This window comes from Capricornis sumatraensis, chromosome 18 (genome assembly GCF_032405125.1).
Source record: "Capricornis sumatraensis isolate serow.1 chromosome 18, serow.2, whole genome shotgun sequence".
Lineage (NCBI taxonomy): Eukaryota > Metazoa > Chordata > Mammalia > Artiodactyla > Bovidae > Capricornis > Capricornis sumatraensis.
This window is the reverse complement of record NC_091086.1, coordinates 13,616,920-13,629,515: the sequence shown is the minus strand read 5'-3', so window position 1 is coordinate 13,629,515 and position 12,596 is coordinate 13,616,920. Positions and strand designations below refer to the sequence as shown.

Sequence of the window (12,596 nt, the reverse complement as noted above, 5' to 3'; positions counted from 1 at the left end):
TGAGCAAAGAAAGTGATTCCATCTCGAGATGGAATCTACTCTTGAAGACGCTATGAAGATCGGTGAAATAACAAAGGATTTAGACTATGACATAAACTTAGTTGAGGAAGCTGCATCAGCGTTGGAGAGGACTGACTCCAATTTTGCAAGAATTTCTACTGTGGGTAAAATGCTATCAAGCAGCACTGCATGTTACAGAGAAATCATTAGTGAAAGGAGGAAGTCAGCCAATCTACATGGCAAAGTTCACGGCTGTCTAACTAAAGAAATGGCCAAAGTCACCCCAACCTTCAGCAACCACCTCCCTGGTCAGTCAGCAGCCACCAACACTGAGGCAAGACTACACCAGCAAAAAGATTATGACTCATTAAAGGTTCAGATGATGGTTACCTTTTTATTTTTTTACCAGTAAAGTATTTTTAAATTAAAGAATATACTTTTTCCTTAAAGAAATATACTACAGTACAGTGTAAACATAACTTTATGTGTACTGGAAAACTCAAAAATTTTTGTGACCTGCCTTATTGTGATAGTTGCTTTATTGTGGTCCCATGGAACTGAATCTATGTCTCTGGAGTAGGCCTATATATAATGCCCCTTTCATTCTCAAAAATACTATTTGGGGCAATAAGTGATATGGCTTAGTTCTACTTCTGAAATGCCTTTCAAACAAATCCACAACTTTCTATTCTCATCTTCCTTCTTCAAGCCCTATTCTCTCTGGACACTATAACTTCTTCCCAACTCATGTTGAAACTAGCAGTACATACATTCTTTAGTAAGGTTTAAAGGCTATGTTTCTTTCTTCTTTCTTTCTATCTGTACCAGTGACAGTCCAGCTCAGAAAATTCTGATGGTCCTCTATGGATTGCAGAATAAAGCACACATCCTCTCAAAGTCTAACATGACCAGACCTTTATATTTTTCCTTCTACTAGATGCTGAAGCTGAAACTTGAATACTTTGGCCACCTGATGCAAAGAACTGACTCACTGGAAAGGACCTTGGTGCTGGGAAAGATTGAAGGCAGGACGAGAAGAGGACAACAGAGGATGAGATGGTTGGATGGCATCACTGACTCAATGGATATGGGTCTGAGCAAGCTTCAGGAGTTGGTGATGGACAGGGAAGCCTGGTGTGCTACAGTCCCTGGGGTCACAAAGAGTCGGACACAACTGAGTGACTGAACTGACTGCGATGCTACGATTTACCCATGTATCAGTTTTCCTTACCAACACCCCTCCCAGTTTTGTGCCTTTGCTCACATTATTCCTGCAGTCTAGAACTGCATGGTCCAATACAGTAGCCACAGGACACTTGCAATTATTTATAATATGGTAATTAAAACTAAGTGAAATAAAACACTCAGCTCCTCAACTACTCTAGCCACACTTCAGTGCTCAGTGACACACACACTGAGCAGAGGCTGCCGTGCTAGGCAGGGAGACACAGAACATGCCCGCTGTGCCAGGAAGTTCTCTGAACAGCCCTGGTGTAGATCGAGGCTTGGCAAACTTTTCTTTGTTTTGTGGGACACATGGTCTCTGAACACTCACTCACTGTAAAGCAAAAGCAACCACAGTAAACATGTAAACTAATAAACTTGGATGTGGTACAGTAACATTCTACTTACAAGAGGTGGTGGGCCAGACTGGCCCATAGACCATAGTTTGTGAACCTTAGAACTAGAAAACTCTTCTTTCCCAAATATGCTTGTTGAGTTTCTACTCATCCCTGAAGCCCTGGCCCAAATGTCGGATTTCTCCACCCCCTCCATTAGAGTCAGTCACACTCTCCTTTGCATCCACAGCCCTTTCACTTCTATTATTATATCACAGTCCACCTTGCAGCTCTCTCAACCTGTGTCACAGGCACAGACACGCGTATTAGAGACTACTAGACAAGGGTAAAGCTGACATTTCATTCTTCATAGCGTCCGAGCATTTAAGCATTTAGTCTCACTGCTACTACTTGATGAAAAGCTAAAGAAAAATTCCACAACAGTTTTGTGATGTGTAATTTAAAATGTGCTATTACATTCCCTTCTAAAAAGGGTATTACTTCAAAATGTTACTCAGTGGAAACAAAACGTAATTATCTAAACTCTTATTATTCTTTTCACAAGTGAAATACTTAAATTTTTCTTTAAAATGGTGGATTTTTCATTAAAATATAACATTTACATAATTATCCAAATTTAAAATTATATACAGAATGAAATTATCATAGCTATAGAGTACTTTACCTGAGAATAATTTTATAGCCAAGATGGCAAAGCTATGAATGGTTGACTCAAGAACAGATAGTAGGACTATCAGAGCAAAAGCTTAATTTAACTATAATATTCAAAATCTTGCTTTCTTTAAACAAGAAAATAAGGTTTTGATCCAAGGGTTCTGTTGATTCGGCAGACTATTAAGTTTCCAGAGGAGCTGATGATATCATTTATGGCAATTACTTATTTATGTTATGTTCTATAATCTAGTAAGATAAGTCCAGATAAGTCCATTATAAAGTAAAATTGAGGGTTTCTTAAATTGACTAAACTTCAGGATTACTAAAAACCACAGCTACTGTCAAATTCAAAGCTGACAATAAATGACTCATCTGAGATAATATAATCACTACAAGATTCTTCTGGATTTTCACACAAGAGACTAAAACATCAGTTTATTCTACTCTCTTTATTCCACTAGCAACTTCTCCCTATAATACTGTCAATGTGACACTTATTAAGTGTAATTAATAATCTTGTTGAAGAACTCAAATACAAACTTCTACACCAAGGTCATTTACTACACAAATAATATGTCACCTTAAAAACTAAATACTATGAAAATAAGAGGACACAAAATAATGACGGTAAAATAAACAATCCTTTACTTGTTCACTGAAGCTGTGGGAGAAGTCTGAGGGGTCTTCTCATCTTCCCCTTGAGAACTGCTGAACTCAGAATCCTGAAACCGCTTTCCGATCTTTGGCCGCTTTAGATGGCTACTTCGAGTGCGAGTGGAAACAGGTGTTTTATCATGACCTGAGAAAACAACAGCAAGCCCACGATTAACTGACTGTGTAGTCAAAGAATCACCCATTAACTATACACGGAAATGCAAGAACTAAGCTAGTTTAACTATATCACCACAATTACACACTTCCTATCACATCAGGCTAGGAAATCATGTCCATGACATATTCTAAATTAAGAAATAATCTTAAAGTCAGTATTCATTCCTCACATATCTGTGTTACCTTGAGCTCTGCAAAGTATTTGTGCATTTCACTTAAGATTCTCTTCCAATAATCTTGGGAAATAACAAGGCAGACATTATGGTCCCTATTTTACAGGTAAGGGAATGAAAAAAAAGAGGTACAGATAGCTTATCTGTTCACACAGCAGAATCAGTGGTACCAGAAGCCCAACCTAGATATTAGAGGTGGGTAAGTCTTTATGTATACTAAGGGACACACACACATGTAATTCTAACACTCTCAAACACTTAAACTAATAGACCAGCTGAATTTCTTACCTTCAGAAGTACTTGCAAAGGCATCTTTTAGAGAATCAATCTAAAACAGAGATACATATCAAAACCAAAAGTTTTAGACCCTTTTTCCTTCCTATGTATCTACTTCATTCAGTTTCAAAGAAAATTTCTTAAAAACGTTTTCAAAGAGCACCTTTTGTATTCATTATCCATCAATTAAGAAGACTCACTTACGTAAAAAGGCTATCTTATAGCTTCAGTTTATTATGAGCCTGAGAATTTGTGAAACCACCTAATATGGGATATACTGATATGCACTGGGTGTATACACGTGTACTGATATACACGTGTTCTATCCTCAGCTCCTTTCTCAGTCCAAATACTCCTGTGTAACTGTATCTACCACCTTTACTTTAACATCTCCTTGCTGATGAATCCAAATATGCAACTTAATTTCCCCAACTTTTTCTTGATTTTCAAAGCTCTATTTCTAATGAGATCTCTCTCCAGTGAATACTCCAACCCAATTTCCTATCCAACCTGTCCCAAACTAAACTCTCATATTTAATCAGTATTATTCTCTATCTTGGTTATTGGCAATAACAATTTAGTATGCTAGTCCAATCACGACCTGTGGGGCAATAATGACTTCTCGTCCTTCGTTCAACCAACCACAAGCCTGTCCACTAGGACGCTGAAAAATCTCTCAAAACTGCGCCTCTTTGGTATTACCAATGCTTCCATTTGGGCATTTATCATCCTTAACATGAAGGTGTACACCTTAAATATGTATAATTTTTGTCCATTATACCTCAATAAAGCTAAAATATGTACTTAAAATAAACAAAATCACTTCCCCATGTGGTTACTAATAAAGAGTTTAATGTGAGAAATATTTTCCTTGATTAAAATATTACAGTAATATGAAGAATATGAATTTCTAAAATGAAAGAAAACCTAATTTATATCGCCAACCTTTACAGTACAGTGAAATTTTAATGTTCTCATTAAAATGACACAAATTATTTGGCTTAATATTAAAGTAAATCATGTATGAAACAGATTTTTCTACTTTCCCTCATTTTATGATATCTAATCAATAATAACGTAATCTCAATATATCTGAGGAATTTGGAATGCAACATATTAGAAGGGCTTATTCTGAAGCCTGAAATTCCAAAGGTAGGAAAAAAAAAACTGAACTCCTTATAATAGTTATTGTATTATTTATATTATCCTTAAAAATGTTTTTCAAAATTTTTACTCAAATAGTCATCACTCATGCTAATTAAGACAGAAGAAGAGAGGGACAAATAATTCCCCAAAGCACTTGTCATTGAAATGCATGTGCGTTTACACAGACATATTCAACACTCACTAAAAATATATTCAGATACCCACATACAAAATAATTATGACTATATTAAAACCTTCCCTGATGGCTCAGCTGGTAAAGAATCCACCTGCAATGCAGGAAGACCCAGGTTCGATCTCTGGGTAAGGAAGATTGCCCAGAGAAAGGAATAGCAACCCACTCCAGTATTCTTGCCTGGAGAATCCCATGGACAGAGGAGCCTGGCAGGCTACAGACATGGGGTTGCAAGAGTCCGACATGAATGAGTGGCTAACCAATGTAATAATAATGTAAAAGCTACCACAACAAAACGCTGTAAAAAATAAACCTCTAGGATTCCACCAATGAATTTTAAGTAATACCAAGTAGGTTTCAGAAAAGCACCTGGTAAGCCCTCTGGAATTCAGTGGGGAACTGCCCTTCTCCTTTCAGGTTACCTAGTATTTGCAAAGTGCATTATATTCTACGGTGACTTAACACATATAGCCTCAAACTTCCCCCAAATAACTTCATAACCTTTGACCTATTTCACTTCAAGAAATTTATCTGTGCAAGGAAATAATTACATTTGCGCCAAGATGCATGTATAATTGTGTTCATGGCTGGGCCATTTATAAAAAACAAGTATAATATGTTAAGAAAATAAATGCTGGTATTTAAATAGAATAGTGTGCTACCTAACAACATTGATTTAATATAGTAATGACACGGTTCTCTGGTGACTCAGTGGTAAAGAATCTGCCTGCCAATGCAGGAGAAATGGGTTCGATCCCTGGTCCAGGGAGATCCCACGTGCCACAGAGCAACTAAGCCCGTGCTTCCCAGCTCCTGACCCTGTGCTCTAGAAGCCGGGAGCCACAGCTACTGAGCCTACATGCTGCAACTACTGGAGCCTGTGCACCCTAGACCCCACGCTCTGCAACAAGAGAAGCCAGTGCAAGCAGCAGCCCTCTCATTGCAACAAAAAGTAGCTCCCACTCGCTGCAACTGGAGAAAAGCCCACCCAGCAATGACCAGCATAGACATAAATAAATAAATAAAATTTTTTAAAAAAGTAACGACACAGAAAATGCTTACAATATTATGTCAATGGAGAAAAGCAGTTAGAAGCATGTATGAAAGTGAATGAAAGTCGCTCAGTCATGTCCGACTCTTTGTGACCCCATGGACTATACAGTCAATGAAATTCTCCAGGCCAGAATACTGGAGTGGGTAGCTCTTCCCTTCTCCAGGGGATCTTCCCAACCCAGGGATCAAACACAGCTCTCCCGCATTGCAAGCAGATTCTTTATCAGCTGAGCCACAAGGGAAGCCCAGTTACAAGCATAAAAGAATAAAAACAGAAATGAAACATATGCACATACATGTTTCATAATATATATTAAGTATGTACACAAAAATGTTAATTGCTAGATCTAGGGTAACAGAATTATAGATTTTTATTTTCCTCTGTACTACTTTGTGTATTCCTAATTATTTTTCAAAGAAAATTAAATCTTAGAAACCAATTAGCAAAAAATGCCAAGTAACACAGTAGAAGTTACCTAAGTTTGCTGAATGAACAGTAACATTTATAAAGTTATTAGCTGAACCTCTTTTTTAAAAACACCACGCTTGGTATTTCCTATGGTAAACACACAGTGTACCTACAGTTAGCTGCATCTCACTAGACTGACTGTCTTCAGCTCTTGCTTCGTATTCTGGAACAGAGGCAAGACCGTATTCTCCGGACGTAGATCTTTTAGCTTCATTTTGAGAAACTGCTGTGGGAAAAAGAATTTTTAAAATTTTAACCCAGTTAGTATTTGGTTTTAATTGTCACATTCTTTGTACGGATTTTTACAAAAGCCCTAAAGAAGGGTATTAAATATCCAGACGTGGGATATCCCTCCACCAATATCTTACAATGAAATCTTAAAAGAGTTTTAAATAGTTTATCTGTTATTTAGCAATTTTAAGGAGAGATGCATAAGACTGAGCACTACCTTTGATCCCCTGATGCCTATTCTGTGCTGAGTAACCTGTGTTCATTTCTTACCCACCAATTTCTACAGGACTACTGAGCTATATTCTATTGGGTTACTCTAGGTCTTCTTACTAATAATGACACAAATGTTTAAATAGAACAAAAATTCCAACTTTAGAAAAGAAGATCTATTACTAGAGAGATCACATTACAAGACATTGGACTATTCTAGACTATAAGACCATCATTCAGTTCAGTCCAGTCGCTCAGTCATGTCCAACTCTTTGCGACCCCATGAATCACAGCACGGCAGGCCTCCCTGTCCATCACCAACTCCCAAAGTTCACCCAAACTCATGTCCATTGAGTCGGTGATGCCATCCAGCCAATTCATTCTCTGTCGTTCCCTTCACCTCCTGCCCTCAATCCCTCCCAGCATCAGGGTCTTTTCCAATGAGTCAACTCTTCGCATGAGGTGGCCAGAGTACTGGAGTTTCAGCCTCAGCATCAATCCTTCCAATGAACACCCAGGACTGGTCTCCTTTAGGATGGACTGGTTGGACCTCCTTGCAGTCCAAGGGACTCTCAAGAGTCTTCTCCAACACCACAGTTCAAAAGCATCAATCCTTCAGTGCTCACCTTTCTTCACAGTCCAACTCTCACATCCATACATGACCACTGGAAAAATCATAGCCTTGACTAGATGGACCTCTGTTGACAAAGTAATATCTCTGCTTTTTAATATGCTATCTAGGTTGGTCATAACTTTCCTTCCAGGAGTAAGCATCTTTTAATTCCACTGCTGCAATCACCATCTCCAGTGATTTTGGAGCCCTCAAAAATAAAGTCTCTCACTGTTTCCACTGTTTCCCCATTATTTCCCATGAAATGATGGGACCAGATGCCATGATCTTCGTTTTCTGAATGTTGAGCTTTAAGCCAACTTTTTCACTCTCCTCTTTCACTTTCATCAAGAGGTTTTTTAGTTCCTCTTCACTTTCTGCCATAAGGGTGGTGTCATCTGCATATCTGAGGTTATTGCTATTTCTTCTGGCAATCTTGATTTCAGCTTGTACTTCCTCCAGCCCAGCATTTCTCATGATGTACTCTGCATAGAAGTTAAATAAGCAGGGTGACAATATACAGCCTTGACGTACTCCTTTTCCTATTTGGAACCAGTCTGTTGTTCCATGTCCAGTTATAACTGTTGCTTCCTGACCTGCACATAGCTTTCTCAAGAGGCAAGTCAGGTGGTCTGGTATTCCCATCTCTTTCAGAATTGTCCACAGTTTATTGTGATCCACACAGTCAAAGGCTTTGGCATAGTTAATAAAGCAGAAATAGATGTTTTTCTGGAACTCTCTTGATTTTTCTGAACCATAATCACAGAAAACTAGCCAGTCTAATCACACAGACAACAGCCTTGTCTAACTCAATGAAACTAAGCCACGCCGTGTGGGGCCACCCAAGACAAACGGGTCATGGTGGAGAGGTCTGACTGAATGTGGTCCACTGGAGAAGGGAATGGCAAACCATTTCAGTATTCTTGCCTTGAGAACCCCATGAACAGTATGAAAAGGCAAAATGATAGGATACTGAAAGAGGAACTCCCCAGGTCGGTAGGTGCCCAATATGCTACTGGAGATCAGTGGAGAAATAACTCCAGAAAGAATGAAGGGATGGAGCCAAAGCAAAAACATTTCCCAGCTGTGGATGTGACTGGTGATAGAAGCAAGGTCCGATGCTGTAAAGAGCAATATTGCATAGGAACCTGGAATGTCAGGTCCATGAATCAAGGCAAATTGGAAGTGGTCAAACAGGAGATGGCAAGAGTGAACATTGACATTCTAGGAATCAGCAAACTAAAATGGACTGGAATGGGTGAATTTAACTCAGATGACCATTATATCTACTACTGTGGGCAGGAATCCCTCAGAAGAAATGGAGCAACCATCATGGTCAACAAGAGTCTGAAATGCAGTACTTGGATGCAATCTCAAAAACGACAGAATCATCTCTGTTCGTTTCCAAGGCAAACGATTCAACATCACGGTGATCCAAGCCTATACCCCAACCAATAACACTGAAGAAGCTGAATTTGAACGGCTCTATGAAGACCTACAAGACCTTCTAGAACTAACACCCAAAAAAGATGTCCTTTTCATTATAGGGGACTGGAAGGCAAAAGTAGGAAGTCAAGAAACACCTGGAGTAACAGGAAAATTTGGCCTTGGAGTATGGAATGAAGCAGGGCAAAGACTAATAGAGTTTTGCCAAGAGAATGCACTGGTCATAGCAAACACCCTCTTCCAACAACCCAAGAGAAGACTCTACACGTGGACATCACCAGATGGTCAACACCGAAATCAGACCATCATTAGGCAATGCATTTACATTAGACTTGTGTCTAACTGAAAACAGTCTTACCTGTAATTTTAAGTGTTTCTCTCTGTAACGCTCTGGTGATTGGTACTCTCTGGTACCAGTGTCCAACACCTTCAACTTCCCAAAGCAGTTCATGGTCTCCTGGATATTTTTCAAAGTACTGGTTGCAAGCTGAAAAACACATTGAAACTTTCCTAGAAATCCCAGCAATCAAGTGGAATGAACGGTTAAAATGCCGTGTAATGTGTATTTTATCACCAAAAAACTGTTTAGGAGACACTGCCCTGGGAAAGAGGCCTGGTGTTCCCCTTACTTAATCCAAGTGGTAAGTTCTCCTACTCTTTGGCTTGGCTGTGTCTTTTGGCTCAAAGGGGCTTCCCTGGTGGCTCAGTGGGTAAAGCGTCTGCCTCCAATGCGGGAGACCTGGGTTTGATCCCTGGGTTGGGAAGATCCTCTGGAGAAAGAAATGGCAACCCACTCCAGTACTCTTGCCTGGAAAATCCCATGGACTGAGAAGCCTGGTAGGCTACAGTCCGTGGGGTCACAAAGAGTCAGACACGACTGAGCGACTTCACTTCACTTTGGCTCAAAACTCATCAAGAGGTGAACCCAGTTTTCAGGCAAGACCTTTAATAGGACAAACAACGAGAACTGTGCTTTTTAAATTACATCTATATTTTGGGAAGTGTGAAAATCTAAAGTAATTCTGTAAATATGAATATATAAAAAATAAGTCTGAAATTATTATTTTTTTAAAAACTTAAAAACTTTAAAAATAAGAAGCACACAAAATAATGTTTTATCGTGTGTCTAGACAGAGACTTAAGTGTTAAACCATGGGCAGGAAAGATACACACCAACTTGAGGAACACAATTATCTCTGGGGAGAAAAAGGTGAAAGGGGCATGGGATTAGGGCTGGGTTCAAAGAGAACATCAACTGTATCTACATCTTGTTTAAGTCTCCATCTCGTTTAATTCTCTTAAAATAAGTGAAAATAAATGAAAATACGGCAAAATCTTAACATCTGTTAATCTGGACATTGAACATGTGGACAGCAGGATGCCATTTGCTCACTTTCCTCTCATATATTTGACAATATTTCTCAGGTTCTTTGGTTGTTCCCACACCTATCAGGAAGCGAAAAGCTGGAGAAAACAGTAGGCCACACTGAGTCCTCTGTCTCAATTAAAATAGCTGAAATAGTAGAGGATGCCTTACATAATACATAAGCACCTGTAGTTCATTTAGTATGCAACTGATTCATCATCAGAATCCTTAAAAAGGGTAAGTAATAAGAGACTCTGCCTACAGTAGATGTGTTTGCATGCTTCCCCAAATTTAGTAAAGCAATAATTAAGACTTTAAGAGGAAAATCCGCTTTCAGATTATCCAGGGTATACAGGATTCATTCCATCCTCATGTATGGGCCTCGAGAGAATCTGTGATTCAAGATGAGCATGCAATGCTTGGTTCTTGTTTTCTGGATTTTTCATATTAAAAAGGGAGAAGAAACTTAGAACAAAAATATTTTTTCAGTGAATATCTAATGCTAGATTAAAATCAATGGTAAATTACATACTATAAAAGTTTTCACACAAATCACTCTTCAGTGTCAAATCTTACTTCATTAAGAAAAGAGCAGTACTACAGGCTTCATACAAATACAAATATAAATCCACTAACAGCTTTTAAAACACGACAACAAAATATATACACACAATAGAAACATTAAAAAAGAATAAATTGAGCTACATGAATCCATAGGAATAAATCTTATACAGATAAGTAGAAAAAGCAAATTGCAGGATTCATACAGTACATATTATTCATATAAAGTTGTGCTGTTTTTTTTTTTAATTTATTTTCAAGGACTGCATTCAGGCCCTTGGCACTGAAAGCACAGAGTCCTAACCACTGGACTACCAGGGAATTCCCTGAAATTTTAAACATGTAAAACAATATGACACTGAGACTTCCCTGGCGGTCCAGTGGTTAAGAATACGCCTTCCAATGCAGGGGACTTGGGTTTGATCCCTGGCTGGACAACCAAGATCCTACCTGCCTTGGGGCAACTAAGCCCACATGCCACAGCTAAAGAGCCCACCTGATGCAACTAAAATCCAACGAAGCCACACATAAAAAAGACCGTTAATAAAGAACATGACGTTGGAGTGTGTGTGTGTATGCATATGTGTGTGTGTGTGTGTGTGTGTATAAAGTCGAATAAATGCATGGGGAAAAGAAATGGCAAATTAAGGACAGTGCTTGAAGGAAAGTTACATGGCTCAAATCAGCCTGGAGTTAAACTCCCCTCCCAGTCTGCCCCACCATTCTATGCAAACCAAAGAACTCTCTCACCCGAAGGAAAAAAATGGACATTAAGGTTGATTTGCCCAGCTTCCAGCTGGTCCAGCCTCTGGCTGATCTCCAGAATTCCTTGCCCCAGTCATGTAAGAGAGAACTACTCTGAACCACCTTGGAGAACAGGCTCCCTTAAGACAGTAGATTTCCACTTATATGCCTATATACACTTTTTTCTTAGGTTAGTGCAGCAGCTCACTAATCTGACTGCTGCCCCTTCTCACATCATTAAAGGTGACCTGTTCCTGTACAGTGCTGGTCTCATTCTTTTTCTGAACCCCACCTTCTCTAACTCCGTACCCTACAGTGCTTATTTCAAGGAAGGGAGGGAATAAGCTAATTGGATAGGACAGGAGTACAACTACATTGGCAATAATCCACTTCTCATGGATGCTACATGCTAGACAATACATGAGTATTTTGTCATCTCCTACTTTTTTTGTACATTTGAAATTTTTAATTTAGAAAGCTACCACAGGGAGTCCCCTGGTGGTCCAGCGGTTAAGACTCCACTTCTAACACAAGGAGTGAGGGTCTAATCCCTGGTCAGGGAGATGAGTTCCCACATGACTGGCAGCGCAGCCAACAAAAAACCTACCACAAATAACAAACAACCCAAAGAAAGAATGGTTAAAGGATCTAAATATACATTTTTCCAAAGATGATACATAGATGACTAATAAGCACATGAAAAAATGTTCAACACCAAATGTGCATCAAGACAATGAGATGCCACTCCACATCCACTGAGAGGGCTATAGTAAAAAGACAAATAATGGGAATTTTCCTGCAGTCCAGTGGTTAGGACTCTGCGCTCTCACTGCCAGGAGCAAGGGTTCGACCCCATCAGGCAACTAAGATCCCATAAGCCTTGCAGTGTGGTCAAAACTTAAAAGGACAAATAATAGTAAGTATTGGTGAGGATGTAGAGAAAACCGCAACCCTCATACAATGTTTACGAGAATGTAAAATGGTGCAGTTGCTTTCAGAGCAGTTTGGCAAGGTTATGACCAAGCTATTTCATCCACACCTAGATATATATAC

At 39.1% G+C, this 12,596-nt stretch overlaps 1 protein-coding gene across 2 annotated transcripts in view; it reads right to left on the bottom strand.

Moving 5' to 3' along the window:
* Nucleotides 1–12,596, bottom strand: part of FAM169A (family with sequence similarity 169 member A) — a 45,045-nt gene that overhangs the window by 9,073 nt on the left and 23,376 nt on the right. For both annotated transcript variants that reach the window (XM_068990747.1, XM_068990748.1), the window contains 4 exons: nt 9,231–9,359; nt 6,489–6,601; nt 3,527–3,566; nt 2,883–3,033 (listed from right to left, as the gene is read on the bottom strand). In XM_068990747.1, coding sequence (XP_068846848.1) covers nt 2,883–3,033; nt 3,527–3,566; nt 6,489–6,601; nt 9,231–9,359 — 433 coding nt within the window. The remainder of the gene's footprint in view (nt 1–2,882; nt 3,034–3,526; nt 3,567–6,488; nt 6,602–9,230; nt 9,360–12,596) is intronic.